We start from the raw sequence: 20,534 nt of genomic DNA on the forward strand, positions 1-20,534 counted from the left end.
CTTTTACAACCAATGACTGGCCTCCAAAACTCCCTGATGAAAAGTTTGTAGGCTACACGAGTTGGCCATTATTTGATGTATCAAAAGTCAAAAGTTTAAAATTAAGACCCATTAATGACGGAGATGGACAAATGACTTTAATCTCACTAGATTCTCACAAGACTCATTACAGAAGAGTGTCCTTTAGTGATAACAAATAAAAAGTGAGACATCCAATTTTTTTACCAAGTTACATTTTAAAAAGTTTTTTCTACCTGGAGAAAAAAAGATTGAACAGAAGAAAAACTGAGATTTGCAGATCCATCTTTGATCAGGAGGAGAAGGAAATAACATGTCTGTTTAATAGCTTATTTTAAAGCTTATCAAATCAAATAGCTTTAAAAATAAAAAAAATTAAAAGCAGTTTAAAAGAAAGACAATTACATAATAAAACAAGATACTTTATAAAATAGGGATTTATAAGCTATAGCATAATTTTACTTATCAGTTTTGATATATCAATGTTTATGTTTGTAAAGGTCTTCTTAAGCCAACCTGTTAACAATTAACCAGAAAGGATATAATTGGTCTCAAGAAAAAAGAAAAGCCCTGTACAGTCATATAGTAGTAGAACAAATTGAAATAATTGTTATTAATGTGTTTGTTCATTCATTCTAGGTTTCATAATTTAAGCTCATATTCTCAATTTTTTTAAAGCATATGCAATGCAGACATGGACACGAGTTATGGCCGTCTGCCGGAAGCTAGTTATTTTAGTCGATAAAGTTTTAAATATGGATATTTTTCTTACACGAACACATCGCTTCAGAAGGCATTTATTAACCCCTCAGAGCCGTGTGGAGCACTTTTATGATGGATGGATACACTTTTATGGACTTCAAAGCAGAAACGTCTCTTTAATAACATAGTGCAAACTCAAAACTGAAATCAGTGTTAGCTAAATTAAACAAATGGTAGGTAGGCCTAAGTCAAACACTGATGAGGCATACCCATCTCCTCACTTCTCCAGATTATCCCCTGTGAGTATGGAGGTCTAGGTGGTCTGGATCTGGCACAACTTAACCCAGGCCCTTTGGCACAAATCACCCCAGACCCACAAGTTTGAAAAACTAGCATGATCCAGCAGTTAAGAGCTAACTTTATGCTAACTGTATAGACTCATTGTATAGCATGCTAAAGCACTAAAACATATGTGAAATGTTTTCAAATGTGTCTATACTTGTTCAGACACTACAATCAAAAAACCTTAATCATAGAAATTTTACTTTGAAAGGAAAAAAACAGTTTTTTGAGCTAAAATGTGTTTACACTCATGCCATGTGTCTCTCTTCTTTGGAGGATGAGTAAAATTGATTGCTTTTCAAAATTATGTGGTCACATGACCAATTTCTCCTATGGTTTTCCAGAAACAAGGGGTGGAACTACTTCCCCCCCTGGCACAAATCACCCCACTCTCCCCTACATGGTTATTTTGAAAACGGAGACATTTCCCTTCGGTTGTGCCCCTCGTTTACACGCAAACGGAGAATTCTCCTCTGAAAACGATTCTTTCTAAAAACTCCGGCCAGAGTGGAGATTGGAAAACTCCGTTTGCACGTTTGCATGTAAACTGAGAAAAAACGAGAAAAACTGAGTTTTAGGCAGTCGACGTCACAGTATGCGACAGAACTTGCACTGCGTCAAAAGTGCGACCTATATTTTCGGGATTCTGATTGGCTAACGTGGGCTTGAGCTTCTCATTACACTGCCACCTATAGGTTTGGCATGCTCTTGACGGCACATACATGGGTTCGTGTAAACGAACACTTTTCTGAAAACGGAGAGGGTGAAATGGCCATTTATGAAAATAACCGGCCACGTGTAAACGTAGCCTGAATCTCACAAATCCACAGATTCGTTCACGAATCACCCTTGTGTGCTGCAGTTCTGCTGTGGATTTCGTTGCAAAATAGAGCAATAATAGCTTTCTGACAATACTGTTTTATAGCACATCACTTCATGTTACCCTTTTGTTTGTTGAACTGTTGTATAAAATAAATGTCACATTTGAAATCGTGTGGATATTCGGGAAGCAATTGCATTCTTGCTCGTATCAACGCACAATAACTCACACAGGGTGTTTTTGTATCGAAGAGAGTTTTAATCTTAAATATCAATGCAAAGTCTGTGTCTATATTTGTTCTTGTTTAAATCCTAACTTATTACAAAGGTATATTGTCGAGAACAGCACTAATGTAGTGCGATTTGCTGGCTTGCGTGGATGCAGTCAGTTTTGACCGCGAAAGATAAGGAAATTTTATTGGATGGGGTTAGGGTTATTAGGGTTAGGGTTAGCTATTTATGGCATTTTACCTGCTAGAAATACATGATTTTATTTTAAGGTGGAGTAGAATTAAATGAACGGCAAAATTCAGTGTTTTGTTCGCGTCACCCCCCGTATCTCAGTTTGAGAACCGCTGGATATCAGACTGCATTTTGATCGCAGAAGTAGCGCAAACAGCTCGTGACAGAACACAGACCGACTGAATGAGAAAATCTCAAATGAAGATAGCTGAACTCCAGCTTACTTGTCTTTGTTTTCAGATCATCTGTTCTTCTTCAGCAGTGAGAGAGCGCGTGCGCGGTTGTCATACTATTGAAAATACAGGGTAGAAAACCAAGGGGGTAATCCATCCGGCGGAAACTGAAGCCTCGCCGGGCGCCGCCATTGTAGCAGAACTTCACCTGCTGTTAGCATTCAATTGACTCCCATTTATTTTGGCATCATTTTGACAGCGAATAACTTTACATCTGAGGCGTTTAAAAACTCTATTTGTCCATTACTTATTTATAAAGAAACACAACAATGTATAAAAAGGCTCCATTACTTTTTATCTTATGACCACATAGAAGCAGTTTTGGTAAAAATAGGCTAATGATTGCGTCATAACCACTCAACTCTCTGTCGCACAGTCGAGAAATTACCGTATAGACCGGCGGAGAAGCTCGCAAGCAATCGGGGGGACGTGGAGGCATAAAGTCCGATAAAGTCAATGGAGAAGCCCATAGAGAGTGATGAAGTTGCTTCTGCTGTTAGCTCATGGACAGCTAATACTCACGCTCTCCGTCTCTGTGAGATTCGGAAGGGAATGATTCAGATTTCTCTCGGCACAGCTACTAGAAGACCTACAGCTGTCAGACAGGCTCACGTCACATCTACGTCGTCAAGCTCAGTTCTTGCGCAGTTCTCTCAGCGATCAGGAAGTGAGTGCTTCTAATTGGCTTCACTTTTCTCCGTCGAAGTCTATGGGGTCGCTTTGTCCATTTCTTTTACTGTCTATGTGTGCAACAGGGTTTGAGACCCGTTTTCTCTTGTTTGGTGGGTGTCTCAAAAATGTCAGCCCAATCAGCAGCAACATGTATATAAACCACGTGGTATTAAAGAGACAGCTCGCACAATGAGTCCAAGTCATTCAATTTCTCTCAGAGCAGATGCCAACACAGTTACTGTTTTTGTACTTTATTGTGAACACCTGCATTGTGAACATAATCATAATGATAAAAGGAAAGAAAAGTGCAAAATAAGTAAAGGGAACAAAAAGAGAAACTATGCGAGGAAAGTAATTAAATAATGATCACACATTCTTCTTCTGAGCATAAAGTTGATTTATTAATTTTTGTAAGAAATAAAATAATATTTGAACTTCTTTACAGCAAATCTTTATTAAATATGACCCCAGGAACACAGTGATGTATTATTTTTACTTAATAAATTGTCACATTAGAATTTCGGAAAGAATTCTGTCAGAATTTCACAGCAAAAAATAAATAAATCACATCCAGACAAGCAAATATATGAGAATGCAAGCTATGTATGCTGTACAGTGTCTCATTGTAGAATCTGAAGAGCTCTTGGTGACACTCTGCGTGGTCTGGGGGACACTCTGATCCCCGTTACACAGGTTCCCCTCACAACATGAGAAGCTTTCAAGAGCTCTAACTGATGTTGTGGCGTCACAAATAGATTTAGACGCACAGCCTTTTACAACAGTTGACTGACCTTCAAAAGTCCCTGATGAAAAGAAAGAAAACAAAGTTTGAATTAGTCTAAGCTGGACATGTGTGATCTAATGTTTAAACCTAAGACAGTTTATAAGATAATGACTTTAATCTTCTTCCGTTTCCAGATTCTCACCTGTTGCAGTAATGCAGCGATCTTCAGTCCCTGAACAGCCCACTGTCTTTGAGCAGCTCTGTCCATCACAATAGTAACATTTCTTTCCAGTTAGGACAGGATCTACAGAGGAAAAACAAGTATTATTTTATTTTATATATAAAATATCTACAGCAACAACACTCCTTTCCATTCAATGAGTTCACCACAGACAAAACACACTCTGCTTTTTATTTTCTGATTAAATGTAATTTGGAAGTAAAATGAGTGGTGACTTTACAGAAGTTATTTGCACATGATCACTGAAGTACAATACAAATACCTGGAGCATCTTGAGCATTACACAGGTTTGTGCCACAGCAGGAAGCAGTTGCCCTTAAAATGCCGAAATTATAGGACAAACTTTGACAAGCAGGAGCACAATCTTTAACCTGCGCTGTAGAACTAATGCCCCCTAAAGAATATGAATGAGACAGGAAAGAACGATTAAACTGGAAAACGTATTTACAAACTTTATTTCATTTTAAACTATTTTTAAAAACAAATAATAACAATCTGAGAGAAAACAAATTAAATATCAGAAATCTGTGTAGAGTATATGTTGTGACTGAAATGTTTTATTCTGCAGGAAAAACAAGTAAATAATATATTGGACTTACCAACTTGTACCACTGCTGTTGAACTCACACACTGAGAAGTTCCAGCGGGACATGTTTTAACCGTTTGTTGACCTGCACATGAACCCGTCGGATTCAAGCACTCATAACAGTCGAAAGAGTGTCCTTTAGGAATAAAACAGAGACAGTGAGAGAGAGAGGTCATCAATGATCTGTATTTATAATCAAGAACATCACAAACACTATTTGTCTTCATACCTGCAGTGAAGAGAATGAACAGAAGAAAAACTGAGAGTTGCAGGTCCATCTTTGATCAGGAGGTGCTTGAAATAAAGTGTCTGTTTCAGTGCCATTTTATAGTTTATCAAAAGGGGAGGATCTTCATGAGAAAATGAACAAAAAAAGAAACAAACAAACTTCTGCTTACATCATTTACTTGCCAGTTAATGACACATAATGGATTAATATAAACTATACAATGTATAGGCCTACTGCTTACTTAAACCAACCTTCTTACAGGGTTAGGGGTGTGTGTGTGTGTGTGTGTGTGTGCGTGTGTGTGTGTGTGTGTCCATAAAATGCAAGCCAATAAGTCTCAATGGTGTTTGGACTCAAACATTCTTTATATTATATTATTGTGTTCTGCAGAAGAAAGAAAATCACACATACTTTAGTTTAAATATAGATTTAGGTATTACATGTATACATTCAGTGATATGTAAAGTTATAGAGAAACCAGGTCAAGACTAGTTCTATGAACTTTTCACTTAAATAAACAGGTGAAACTCGAAAAGTTTGATTACCGTGCAAAAGTTCATTTATTTAAATAATTTAACTTAAAAGGTGAAACTAATATATAGACTCATTACATGCAAAGTAAGATATTTCAAGCCTTTATTTGTTATAATTTTGATGATTTTGGCTTACAGCGATTAAAACTTTTTTACAATATTCAAATTTTGAATTTGGGGTTTTCATAAACTGTAAGCCATAATCATCAAAATTATAACAAATAAAGGCTTGAAATATCTCACTTTGCATGTAATGAGTCTATATAATATATTAGTTTCACCTTTTAAGTTAAATTACTGAAATAAATCAACTTTTGCACAATATTCAAATTTTTCGAGTTTCACCTGTTTATAGTTGCAACACTAAAGGATAACAATAAGAGCAATTAATTCAGTAGTATCACCTACACCTTATGGGACATGTAACAACATGATTAAACAGAACCGTAACTTTAATTTTCTATGAAATCATCAGGACATCAGGAGTTTCATCATGTTCATCACAATCTCAAACACATGACTCAAATTAGCGTGAATAGTAATTATCTCTTGAGGAAATTATATGAATATGATTTTTTTGTCTGGTTCAAAACCAAATATATAATATAAATATCCATGCATTTTCCAAGCAGCTTGTCTGATCGGGGATGCTGGAGCCTATTAGGTAAAATATACTATTTCTCTTTATTTATTTTTCTTTATTCATCTTATTTTAGGTTAACACAAAAAAAGCAAGGAGTAGCCTACAAAAGTAAGAATAATAGCAAATGATGGATAACTTTGAACTCAGATTTGACCCTTTTTCGGAAGTTACTGTATTCTGTATTCAGCATTGCCCACAGAATGACAATCGGTCATACCACGGCAAAATACCTTAACTTCTATTTTATAGCACAATGTTATATGATAACACTTAAAATGTAAGCAATATGAATCCTATTGGACTCACTATGATAAAAATGGCTTCACATGTATCCACAAGAAGTTGAAGTAGTGACAATAGTTGGAAAAGTATGAATGGTCTTACTTAACATGAATTTCATAAAACAAAATTGATTAACACCACTAAAGTATAAAAGATGTGGGATATTTAAAGGTTTTTAAAAAAGCTAATTCTAAAACTGAAGTGTGTGTGTGTTTGTGTGTGTGTGTGTGTGTGTGTGTGTGTGTGTGTGTGTGTGTGTGTGTGAGTGAGTGAGTGAGTGAGTGAGTGAGTGAGTTAGTGAGTGAGATATTAAGTAGTTATTTCAACATTATATCTTGTTATTTCGACACAGTATCTGTTATTTCGACATAATATCTCGTTATTTCGACATAATAAGGGGACATAATCTGCATTACGCCTTATGGTTTTCTATAGGAGGGAAATGCTTGTAATTAAAGGACAAGTTCGGTATTTTACACTTAAAGCCCTGTTTACAGATCGTATCTGATGAAATAGAACGGTTAAGATAAAAATTTGGACACATGCTGCTCTCCCGAGAATTTTAGGTTTATTTTGCTTCCCCCCCCCACAATGGTTGTCTATGTGCAATGGAAGATTTATTCCTAAAAACACATTCAACTTTCGTTTACAAAGACGTGAAACTCACCGAGTGGTCAGGGGTGTTCACTGATACGGTCCCAAAAAAATCGCTGAAAAAGATGCATTCCAACAGGTTTTATCGTAGTTTTTGTCCAACTCCATTGACTTGTATTGAATGTGCTGTGTGAGGTACGATATTCCTCCGCCGCTTCTTCTTCTGCTTCTTCTTTGTATTAAATGAAATGCCAGCGGTTTGCTTGCAATTGGCAAAGGTGCATTATCGCCACCAACTGGGCTGGAGTGTCTATTATTCAAGCTCTCAACGGAAGAATCACGGGTGTGACGCGTTTGGCAAAATAGGTCCACAAAAGCGAAAATAAAACAAAAATTCTCGGGACAGGAGCATGTGTCCAAATTTTAATCTTAACCGTTCTATTTCATCAGATACGATCTGTAAACAGGGCTTTAAGTGTAAAATACCGAACTTGTCCTTTAAACACGTTGCGTTCATATTCTGGGGTCATCTGATTTTTTTGTACATAGCCTATACTTTATTATGATTTTAGTATCATAATAATTAATAAATGCACGCACAATTATCCATGAACTTGATAAATGTTGCAGATGTTTCACTATTGACAAACAAATGCCTTCCAACTTATGTGTACAAAATTCAGAATTAAATGAATGTGCAGCAATTTGTACAAATAGAGAATCTGTAGGCCTATGTGTTGTAGCCATTAAATAAGAGCATTTAGTTTCATATTTGTTAAAATATTATAATGTTTTTTTTTTTCATCTATGTTGATTATATAAAGTGAACAGCATGAGTAAGATAGGATGTGCAATATATCGGGAGACATGGAGAGGGTCATACATGATTTTGATCACTTCATTACGTTTTGTTTTGTAGAAAGCCTTTCTTTTAAGTGAATTTCGTTTTGTATAAATGATATCTTAATTTTAATACATGTTTCATCAACCAATTGCCTGGATTACATAAATAAGAAGCAAATATATATACCACCAGACAACATAATCATGGCATGGAGGCGCGGGCGGTCCCTTGCATTGCACGTGAACTGGAGGCATCTCATCATAAATGAACTGAAACTCAGCTATGCCTCACAAACATGAGACATATGGTATGCACCCGACGCGTGTCATTCTTACCTTGATCTGGGTGTTTATGTTTCAAAGCCATCTCCACCATCATTTTCCCCCGAGAGTATGCCATTCTTCAATAATCTAACAAAAGCAATCACTGTGAAACATGTACTTGTGTGTCTGAGGTGATTTAATTGCTACACAGTCGGTCAGAACAAGGTGACGTTACGGGCTTCTACCACAGTTTCCCCTAATTGGCTTTTTGAAGTTACGCCAAAAACATCATCTTATTCCCCCCAAGTCATCGTGGCCTCGAGATCATATGTTGAGAGAACGATATATTTTTCTGGTGGCCACGACTTCATATTTTGAGAGAACAACATATATTTCTCGTGGCCACGAGTTATGTTTAGGGAACCACACCGGTCAGGCCTAGGCTGCACAGCACTCGGAGATGGAGATGTCTGATGAAACAACAATTTACTTTGAATTAGGAATGTCATATAAAGATATAGTGCGGTCTCTGGCATTAAGACATGTGTACTTTATAAGTGAAAGACACCTGAAGCGCAATCTTAAGTTGAATGGGCTTTTTCGTCGGAAATTTGCTAGCTTGAATGAGCCGAAAGCCAGGGCGCAAAGGGAGCGCGCGGAGCGTGTAAAACTTATAGGCTATCTATCGCCCCATATTACACGTCTAGCTCCTTTTACCAGGAACAAATGGCCATAACCTGCAAAATAGACATGAAATGACGTGATTTCATTCATGGTTATTACATTTTACCTCTTGAAATGCCTTTAAATGCATGGCAAATTAGACCAGTAACATTTTTTTTTTAAATTGGTTTATTTGTCAGGGACAATGCAGCACACATTATTACATACATAATTATCACAGTCAGGGCCATAATAATATGTGTAGATGTGTTGCATAAAAGGTTTCGCTGGGCCGCTACAAGATTATCTCCCAGACCTGTGGGGTGATCCTTGGCAGCCATTTGCAAACAACCAGGCATCCAGCACGGACAATACATAACAACAAAACTGTCTCAGTGACCACATATTTGGTTTTCTTTCAGCCAGTATTTCACCTTTCTATTAAATGTTTTCAGTTCGGTTTGTGTTTTTATTTCAGTTGGTAAATCATTCCAAAAATGGGTCCCTATCACTGAAAAACATGACTGGCCGAAAGTGGTTTTGCGCCCCTCTGCTATGCAGTTGCCACCCACTGCTCTCCTAGTGGCCACTCTCCTTGTGTTTACTTTTGTCACAAAAGGACAGAGTACGGCTGGAGATTATTTGCGCATTTAAAAATAAATTTAAGAAAAGAGAACTTAATAAAGCTATCAAAAGGTAAAAGCTTGTATTTCTGTACAATCAAACAGTGGTGCCACATGGTTGGTTTCTGATCCATTATTTTCAATGCCTGTTTGTGTGATGATATCATGGGTTTGACTGTTGTCTGGGTCTTGGAGGCTTGGCCCCATACAGTAACACAATAAGATAAGTGAGAGAGTATCATGGCATGAAAAAACAGTAAAGCTGCTTTGACAGGTATATGATACATGAAACAGTTCAGATTTGTCCGGACAGTCTTACTGAGTTTATTAATGTTGAATTTGAGTTGGTAATCCAGAAAAATACCTAAATATTTAAATTCCTCAACTTCCTCTATGGCTTCTTGATCTATTTTGATAGTACACTTTCTTTTAGAGAAGCACATATATACAGTTTTTTTTTACATTAAGCGTCAGATGGTTATCTTTAAGCCACTTTATACCTTCCATTTCCTTGGTCAGGGTCTCTGCTACTGCATATGGTGTCCTGATTGACATGTTTTACACTTGCCAAAAAGTGATTTAAAGCCTCCACTTATTGAGTGAACTGTTCTTTCTGCCTAAATATAAGCCTACTTGATTTAATTCATGAGGGTTATATTTGACAACTCATGCAGTCCTTTTGACCTGTTTAAATAACTTTTAAAGGGTCAATACACTTTTTGGCAAGTGTAAAACTAGGTTACTGTCTAATTTCCATTTAAATACATTTCAAGAGGTAAAATGACTGGATCAGATATAATCTGTCAAATAACCATGAATGAAATCACGTCATTTACCACGGACAAAATTTCATGACTCATGTATAATTGCAGGTTATGTCCATTTGTTCCTGGTAAAAGGAGCTAGACGTGTAGAAACGGAGGCGATCCCTTTGCGCGCTGGCTTTCGGCTCATTCCAGCCAGCAAATTTACGACGAAAAAACTCATTCAACTTAAGAATGTGCTTCAGGTGCCTTTCATTTACCAATGTCTTAATGTCAGAGAACAACAATCGGATGACAAACAGCAGATTCTTGCTTCTCTGCATGTTTGTCACAAGAAGACATCACGCGCCGACATTAGGCGTTTCTCAATACCATACGCAAAGTTCGTACTTGCCAAGTCCGATTCAGGAGAATGACTCCCGATGACGCGATCCGGTAGTTCTGCAAATGGAACAGGGCGTTCTTGAAAGCGCCGCTCAGCTCGCTCTGCTACTCCGGTTATCTCTGTATGTACATTTTAGGCAACAATTAAACGAAATATGTTATAAAACCACTCTGCCTCTTTTCGTTTTCATTTAAATACATTTTAAACATAGCACAAAAATGTGGTTCAGGCAATGCGTATTGATTATCACTGCATGTAGGCCTATAACGTTAGCCTCTTTATAAAAAAACGAAATATAAAACACAACCATGTTATTCCAGGCAATATGTGCATTTGTACAAATGTTGCAATAAACAACATTACAGTGATAATCTTGTAAGAAAATAAAAAATGACAAAACTCAACCTTAGCCTATAGCCTACCTCTTTGTTCAATTTCAGTTTTATCAATAATAGCCATTATAAAAGTATAAGTAAAAGGTAGCCTATACGAAGCGATAGCCTACAATAAGAAATAAAGCAAACAATTCAGTCAAATATACAAATTCAACGCTCTAGTCTAACGTTACAACGGTAAAGTTAAATAGCCTAAATATATGAAACTTCACTTAACCCTCAGCCAAAACGATTGGCCAGGGAACGAATTATAGATTCACGAGACCAAAGATCGCCCGTTAGGTCTACACAAGACGAATTATACTATCTCATGTTTAACCACTACAGAGACGTCAGAGTTAGCGGCAAACGTCAGAACGACTAGCCGAGGAAAGGCTGTTCCAGGCGGGGAACATGAGCGCCGAGCGCCCGGTGATCGCCTGGAATGGGTCGCATAACCTGGATCAAATTTTTATAAATCTTTATAAATTAACCACAGATTTGAGCTTTAAACAACTACATTCTCGCCTGAAAAACTCTTAGAACTACATTTCGTGACACAATAACAGTATTATATTTCAACTGTATATTCATTTTTTGTATATATTTTTTTAAATTGTAGCTTGTAGCACGCGCAAGTGACGATTCTCTGTCAACCAATCAACGTTCTGCAGTGAGCCTATATAGCTCCACCCTTTAGTACCGTACCACTGTGCTAGGTACCCCAACGGAAGGGTACCCAAAAAGTGGTACGGTAAGGCATTTTGGTACCATTCACAACTTTTGACAGTGGAAACGCAAATAATTGCGTACTGTACTGTACCGTACCGTACCGCTCAGTGGAAACGAGCCATAATACTAACCTGGCAGCTCTGGGCAGTTTGTAATTTCTTTAGTTGACCTTTAGATGTAGATGACCATACAGGGGCACAATAATCCAGATGACATAAAATTAAAGATTTAGCCACATGTGTGTAGAGACATAAGAAAGACATTTCCTCACCATAGAGATACCACAACCCATCTTCTTCACTATGATATCAATATGTATATCTAATAATAGATAACTAGGCCTATCTATTATTGTGCCCAGTAATTTTACTTTATGTACCTGTTCTATAGGTTCCACAGACAAGTTCAAACTCATCTTTGGTGTTAATGACAGTTTATGACTCGACCCCAAGATAATTGATTTGGTTTTGTTCAGCACCAACTTATTTCGTTTTATCCAATCAAAAAACATAATTAACTCAGCTGATAAAACATTGTCCAGTTCACTGGCAGTTTTTGCAGCATAATACAATGTGGAATCATCAGCGAACATTTGTACAGTTGCTTTACACAGAACTGATGGTAAATCGTTTGTGAAGATGGCGTATAAAAGTAATCCCAGACAGCTCCCTTGCGGCACCCCGCAGACCAAGACCTTAGAGACCAGTGTAATAAACCCGTTGCGTCATACATGTGAGATAACTCATTATAAATTGGATGGTAGTTGGACTAATAGCATTCTTGTTTACCAATGAGTAGATTGTGATCTATGACATCAAATGCCACACTAAAATCAAGTTATACTGCACCAGTCATCTTTAAATTATCCATTTCCTTGAGCCAGTCATCTGTGATTACTCTAAGGGTGAAACAAGTTGAATGGTTATGTCTATAAGCATGTTGGAAATCACCTTTCATTACGCATGCATTTAATATTTGACATAACGGACCGCAAACATAGTCAGCTGCCTGGCCAATTACTTTACTGTCCAGCATGTCAGTGCCCACTGAGCTGTGTTCGGGCAGGGACTTCAACAACTCACTAACTTCCAGCTCCTCCACACTATTAAACTGGAAAGGGCAACTCTTATATAACATCACATTATTTTTTATGAGCTTTAGGTAATTAGAATCACTATTGTCCATATTCTGCCTTAGTGCATGGACCTTATTTATGAAGAAATCATTCAAATAATTTGCTATATCAGATGGTTTGGTCAGAAACTTGCCTTCTGATTCCACAAAGGAAGCCCCTCCAGTTGTCCGTCTCCCCATTATTTCATTAAGGGTTTTCCAGAGCGCTTTACCATCTTGCTTTACAGCATTTATTCTCTGCATGTAATATTATTTTTTCATCTATCTATTCAGTTTTCTAACCTGATTTCTCAGTTGACAGTACATGAACACTGTATATTGTATAAATATGGTCTATGCAAGTGGCAGAAATATGTTCAGCACTGTTAGTAAAGACTCTGGTTGGTTGAGAGATAATCTGTGACAGATTACAAGCATCGATCATTGAAACTATCTTTTGTTTCATTGGACATTGATTCGCAAACCAGTCTATGTTCATATCCCCAAGTTAAAAAATATCACCATTCACATCTGTAACTCTGTCAATTAACACACATAAATCATTCAGATATTGCACATCAGTCCCGGGAGGTCTATAGCAGCAGCCGATCAGCACCGGCTTAAGGTGAGGAAGACGCACTTTGACCCATAACGATTCTAAACCTTCTGAGATAAACTCAGAGCAAAGTTATCTCTGAAATATAATGCTATGCCACCCCCGTGTTTATTCCTGTCCCTTCTAAAAATATTATAGCCACAATGGAAATCTCTGTGTCAAGAACAGTAGCATCCAGATGGGTCTCCGATACTGCCAAGATATGAATTGTGTTTTCTGTAATCAGATAATTAAGTTCAAATACCTTATTTCTGATGCTGCAGACATTCAAATGGGCCATAAGACCCTTTGAAACAGGAAGGAGATGCTTATCATCAATGGGCCTACTATCCATACATTTTTTAGTTCAGTTCAGTCTATAGTTCCTCAAGTTAAGGAAACCAGAGAACTAGTCTCTTGCTCCAGCTCCAGTGCCTTTCTAATCCTTATGCTTTTGGGCAGGGGGATGGACAATAAGCTTGTCATGTCGGATGAAGGCTACTGTATGTCTCCTCGTTCTCTGGCAGCTTTCATGGCTGGAATGAGTTTCTTACCCTTTTGCCTGACGGCTTCAGTGTAGTCCTCATTCAATTGATGTTGGTGCCTTAGTCTTTCCCAGAACAGCCATTTTATCTTTGTATCTGAGGAATTTGACCATGATAGGCCTAGGTCTCTTTGCCAATTGCCAATCCTATGTGCACGTTCAATCACCATCTGACTGCTGTCCAGGTGAAGTTTCTCATTTATCACACACCTGACTTTGTCCTCAGTCTTCTTCCAGCTTTCATTCTGGGCCTCAGGAATGCCAAGGTTATTCCTTCTTGTTTGACCCTCCAAGTAGTCCGCTTTCTCAGTCATCTCTGCCAATTTCCCCTGCATTGTTTTGGTTTCAGCACAAGCAATTGTTCTCTCTGACTCAATTTTTTTATTTATTTTTATTAGATCATCAATGTTCTTCTGGGAGAATTGCAAGCTGCTTCTCAGCTCCTATGTCTCCCTGGTCAATTTGTCAATCCGAGTGTTCACATTGTTCACAATTAATTCCACAACAGTCTTAAAGTTGCTTTCTTGCTGCTGCAGAAGTTGCATGAACAGATCCCTTTGTTGACTCATTAGATCTCTTATCTGTGAAAGCGACACCAACTCCTCTCCATTACTTTGGTTGCTGCTTTGGTCCTTCTTGGGTGGCATGGTGTGCTGAGATTCTCTGCTAGAAATCCTCAGGCTTCAGCCGACGAAGTAGGCCGGGGTAGTATCCAACAAAAATCTCAAAGTATGAATATCTTCCACTGCTTTTCACTAGGTTTCAGAGTGGATATATAAAAAAAAAAAAGTAAGTTATTACGTAAAGATGAAACACTTGAAGTGTTGAACACTTTGCAGCAGCTGAGGTGAGCTTGACTAGTCATGTGATGAGATTCATGAGATGAGATGGTTAAGATAAAGCAATCGGTAAAGACAAACTAAATAAATCTTAGAAATAACTCTGTTTTTTTCATGGAAGAGTACTTGCATATATCGTCCTCCATATAATCACAAGTGTTTCCTGAAGATTATTGTTGATCTGGCATTCTGTTAATCAACACACAGGTTCATGAGGTCATAAGGTCATCTGATATGATCCGATAAAATGACTCGATGAGCTGTCATAAAGTGCGCGCTCTCACTTTAATTTCTGCCGTGATCAGTAACGTTAGGCCTATCGCTCCGGAGACTGGAAGCTGGATCACAAACTCTTGGTACAGATCCATCCTCGAGTAAAAAAGAGAGTAAATGAAGCCTACTATGTTCATTCTTACATCCATCAACAAAACACCTCAATCGCTTTAGAAGACATTCTTGTCTACAGCTGCTCCAGCATTGAAACAATGGCGGCAATTGTCGTTTGAGAATCATTGGAAAAATATGGTGATGTGTAATGAGAAAATTTAAGTTCTTTTTTTTTTTTACCTCTGATGCATGTAAACCTGTTGTAAGAGACCTGAGACCTCCAAAATGAAATCAGGACCCTGTAAAGCATAATGGACCCCTTTAAGAAGTAAAGTATTCTTGCAGCAGATCGTCGTTTGTACGTGTGGTGGAGGGATTCCTGACGCTGGTTTGACTCCTTTACACATTTTATAAGCTCTTCATGAGTTCTCAGCTCCATCGTATACCATCATGTAGCCTACGTCAAGTCACCTTTATTTATACAGCGCTTTTTACAATACAGATTGATTCAAAGCAGCTTTACAGTGATAACAGGAATGCTAAGTTTGTTTAGGCTTTACAGTAGCTCTAGAAGAAAATACTGTCATTGCTCAGCTGAAGTCAGTTCAGTGTTGATTCATCTCCGTTGTAAAAATGATTAGTTATTAAAATAGTTAATTTATCTATATAGCAGCTCTGGAGAAAACAATGTCATCGTCCCGCTCAGTTCAGTTCTCATACAAAGTTGTCAATGCAGGCAGATCAGTAATATTTTTTTTTATATTAAGTGTCCCCGACTAAGCAAGCCAGAGGCGGCAGTGGCAAGGAACCAGGACTAATGTATCATTTTCTTTTTTTGGTCCGAACCAAGAGAACCGAACTACAAGTGTGAACACAACCTTAGAACAACATCTTGATTTGCATTGAATGTTATCTAAAAAAGAGACATTCTTGTAGACCAACCCAAAGAACAGCCTGGGGCTGGACTCATAAATCTTCTTAATAAGGAAGAAGTTTGAGAATGCAAAATATTCATATCCTTTTCCCTAAGGTAGAAAATGAGAAGGAAATAGCAGTTGAGAAAATTTTTATTCTGTTATTAATAGAATGTTTAGTGAATCCCGCCCCAGGTGCTGCTGACGAAAATCTCAACGGCAGCATTTTTGATCATTTTCACAATACTTTCATGACCCACAGAATGTTTTGTTGTATGAATATCTGAACATACAATATCAAAAGAAGAAGAGCCTCTGCTTTTAAACAACAACACCAAAACATTTTATTCTAGCTGCATGCCCTCTCTTTTATCAACACTGTGGGTAAATCTCATTAAAAAAAAGCTATACATTTTTAACAAAAAGCTGAGAAAATCACGTGTTGTGCCTGAATTCTGACCCTCGCCAGATTATCACTAGGTTTTTGGATTATTTACGGTACTAAATTTAGGATTTGAGGTGTGGTTAGATTAGGCAATCAGGTAGCGGCTTCAACGAGGGGGCTAATCATTTGTCAGGGAGTCGAAATTTGGCACTCCTGTTGGGATTCAAAACATAGCTCGAGTCCATGGACACCCACAAAGCTTGCACAGTCCCATTACATACCTCTTTGTGGGTTTGACATTTCCTCCAGTAAGGTTATGTTTCCATCCACACGTTTTTATCAGAATTAAGTGATATCGAATTAAAAATGCCTTATGGAAACAGTAAAATTCGATTGAATTTTATGAATATCGACTCAAATGAAATACGTTCGGTCTCATCGGATTTTATCTTGATCGATATACGGTTTATGCGAAAAACGCTGATGGAAACGTTATTGGCTGAATAAATAATGAATCCATTTTGTCTAGCAAAACTTTGTTCGCAAATGTTGGATTGAATGTTGTGCGATTCAGTGCGAAAATGAATGGAAACACCTTAAAATGTCTCAAATCAATTCGATATACCAATTTGATCGCAAAACAGCATGTGACATCATTACGCACAGGTAATTCGCTTTAAAGCCGTTGGATGGAAACACACTTTCACCAGCTTTATTCGCATACATTTTTTTACCGAACTTCAGATAATTCTATTGACAAGTGGATGGAAACTTAGCTAGTGTCACAGTGAGGCTCTTTGATTAGAGACTCTTATTATGAAAATGACTCTTATTTTGACACTGGACTGTGAACATACAGTACATGCATTATCATTGTAACATAACATAGGCTACATCTGTTTTTGCGCAAATTTTTTGTGTGTTTTCCTGTGTCCGCTGTGTTGTGTGTTTACCTGTGTCAGCTGTGTTGTGTGTTTATCTGTGTCAGCTGTGTTGTGTGTTTACCCGTGTCAGCTGTATTGTGTGTTTACCTGTGTCAGCTGTGTTGTGTGTTTACCTGTGTCAGCTGTGTTGTGTTTACCTGTGTCCGCTGTGTTGTGTGTTTACCTGTGTCAGCTGTGTTGTGTGTTTACCTGTGTCAGCTGTGTTGTGTGTTTACCTGTGTCCGCTGTGTTGTGTGTTTAACTGTGTCAGCTGTGTTGTGTGTTTATCTGTGTCAGCTGTGTTGTGTGTTTATCTGTGTCAGCTGTGTTGTGTGTTTATCTGTGTCAGCGGTGTTGTGTTTACCTGTGTCAGTGGTGTTGTGTGTTTACCTGTGTCCACTGTTGTGTGTTTACCTGTGTCAGCTGTGTTGTGTGTTTACCTGTGTCCGCTGTGTTGTGTGTTTACCTGTGTCAGCTGTGTTGTGTGTTTACCTGTGTCAGCTGTGTTGTGTGTTTACCTGTGTCCGCTGTGTTGTGTGTTTACCTGTGTCAGCTGTGTTGTGTGTTTACCTGTGTCCGCTGTGTTGTGTTTACCTGTGTCCGCTGTGTTGTGTGTTTACCTGTGTCCGCTGTGTTGTGTTTACCTGTGTCAGCTGTGTTGTGTGTTTACCTGTGTCCACTGTTGTGTGTTTACCTGTGTCCGCTGTGTTGTGTGTTTACCTGTGTCAGCTGTGTTGTGTGTTTACCTGTGTCCGCTGTGTTGTGTGTTTACCTGTGTCCGCTGTGTTGTGTGTTTACCTGTGTCCGCTGTGTTGTGTGTTTACCTGTGTCCGCTGTGTTGTGTGTTTACCTGTGTCCGCTGTGTTGTGTGTTTACCTGTGTCCGCTGTGTTGTGTGTTTACCTGTGCCAGCTGTGTTGTGTGTTTACCTGTGTCAAAGATTGCCGTAAAGCAGTATCTCTGGTCGTACGATGTGTATGACGTCATTGACATTTTGAAAGACTTTTTAAAGCAAATAAGTGACTCTAAAAAAATCTAATACCCAGCAATGTGTAATTTTTTTTGTATCTCCTTTCGAATACAACATTCAAATTAGTAGACAAAAAATGATATCTTGAGAAAAGTGGATTTTGAGGGGTATAGCTCCATAGACCTCCATTCATTCTGCACTCGTCCTGTGAGCGCCTTCATATGGAATCAGAGTGGAACTGCAACCAGTCATAAGCCGGAAGTGTAGCGAGAGTGAAACTTCTCCCCTTATTAGACATTCTCTGATATAACCATTTACATATTTGAATTAGTGCAGTTTTAGTTGTAGCCTATAGGCTACTCACTGCATCTCCGTCTGTGAAATATTGGGTCTTCTCTAGTTTTAAAGGGCACCTCTATGCCCCTTTTCACATGATGTAAAATAAGTCTTTGATGTCCCCAGAGTGTGTATGTGAAGTTTTAGCTCAAAATACCCAACAGATCATTTTTTACAGCATGTTTAAATGATAATGGAATGACCAGTTCAACTGCGCATTCTTGTGTACATTTTATTCATAAATAAGTAGAAAGTGTTTGTCTTTCCAATAATGTATCAACTCACAGATGGAAAACAGAAGAGAAATGACAAACCTGTCAATATAAAATATGATCTCCGACTCCGATGTTTATACAGTGAGGTCCAAAAGTCTGAGACCACTAGTGAAAATGCTTTCAATTTTGCATTTTTCTAATTTCAAGCATATATTTAAATTACAAATAACAATAACAGTGAGGTCTATCCTATAAGACAAGTTTTCAAAAAGTAGTCCTAAAATGTGTACTAAACCGTTTTCATCATGTCAATTCAGTAATGATGTCTAAAAACGCATGTCTTGTTTAATTTCAACATCATTTACATTAACACTGTCGCAGCACCTGAAAATAATACCAGCATTTTCATCAGTTAATTATAATACATTTCAGTCTATAATATATGATATGTCCAGTATACTGTATCATAATTTTTCACTGTAGCAGTTGTAAAAATCCACTATAGCATGTTGTCTGTCTTTTCACAAGAGCCTATCAGAACTGTGCACTCTTGAAAGAGACACTCTTTAGTAATACAACACAGAGTCGGACAGAGAGTAAAACATCAGTGTAGCTTCAAGGAACAGTAGACCCAAAAATTAGCATTCTGTCATAATTTACTAACATATCATTCCAAAATGCTATGACTGACATTCAACACAAATAATGAACACAATAAGCTCTGTCAATGATCATGGAGTTTAGAAGATGAAGATCCTGGTTTACAACTGTGAACGTTTCCTTAAGTTGATCAGCTTTTTGCAGTTTACCTTTTAATGATAAACCCTGTCATTATTCCATTTGGTACAGTTGAGTTTTAAGTTTTTACAAGCAATAACATTCCTTTTTATCATACAAATGCAGCTAATAGATTATTAATACAACATCAACATATTAATACAACACAATTAAACCCCAAAATAAATTTGCATTGAGCTGTAGTCTCCAGCGTATTTGATGTAAGCAAATGCAAAACTAGGTCTGGGCCCACACAAGATCATCTGCTGCCACCTTCTGATAAATCATGCTAAATGCAATTTTAAACTTTAATTAAAGGACTTTGAAAAAATTTCCAGCTTCAAAAAGAAATAGGAAGTTGCAAGTAGAGTGAACTAATGTTCCCATATAACATTAACCCCTTCCTCGTCACCCTCAATTAATAGCCTACTGACAATACTGTTTTAAATGTAGCACATCACTTCATGTTACCCTTTTGTTTGTTGAACTGTTGTATAAAATCAATGTCACATTTGAAATCGTGTGGATATTCGGGAAACAATTGCATTCTTGCTCGTATCAACAAACAATAACTCACACAGGGTGTTTTTGTATCGAAGAGAGTTTTAATCTTAAATATCAATGCAAAGTCTGTGTCTATATTTGTTCTTGTTTAAATCCTAACTTATTACAAAGGTATATTGTTGGGGATTGCCCCACTGAATACCGGTTCTTTAATGGGCTTAACCACTTCAGTACTCTGATCAGGGAGTAGGAGTCATCATATCTTTTCCACATTTATTTTGTGCAGGTTCTCTTACGTAGAGTTCTCTCGTACTGCGTCGAAAGAACGCTACGGGAAAGATATTTCTTTGTCGAGATTGAAGCCT

General features: G+C 37.7%; 1 protein-coding gene across 1 annotated transcript; it reads right to left on the reverse strand.

The window, feature by feature from the left end:
- Positions 1-3,631: 3,631 nt before the first annotated feature.
- Positions 3,632-5,206, reverse strand: LOC306984959 (urokinase plasminogen activator surface receptor-like). Its single transcript, XM_079586772.1, has 5 exons — positions 5,029-5,206; positions 4,813-4,935; positions 4,476-4,607; positions 4,175-4,276; positions 3,632-4,051 (listed from the first exon to the last, which is right to left on the reverse strand). Exons 1-5 carry the CDS (start codon positions 5,075-5,077, stop codon positions 3,813-3,815), a joined length of 645 nt encoding a protein of 214 aa, XP_079442898.1. The 5' UTR covers positions 5,078-5,206; the 3' UTR covers positions 3,632-3,812.
- Between the last annotated feature and the right edge of the window lie 15,328 nt (positions 5,207-20,534).

This window comes from Phoxinus phoxinus (assembly GCF_949152265.1).
Source record: "Phoxinus phoxinus genome assembly, chromosome: 17".
Lineage (NCBI taxonomy): Eukaryota > Metazoa > Chordata > Actinopteri > Cypriniformes > Leuciscidae > Phoxinus > Phoxinus phoxinus.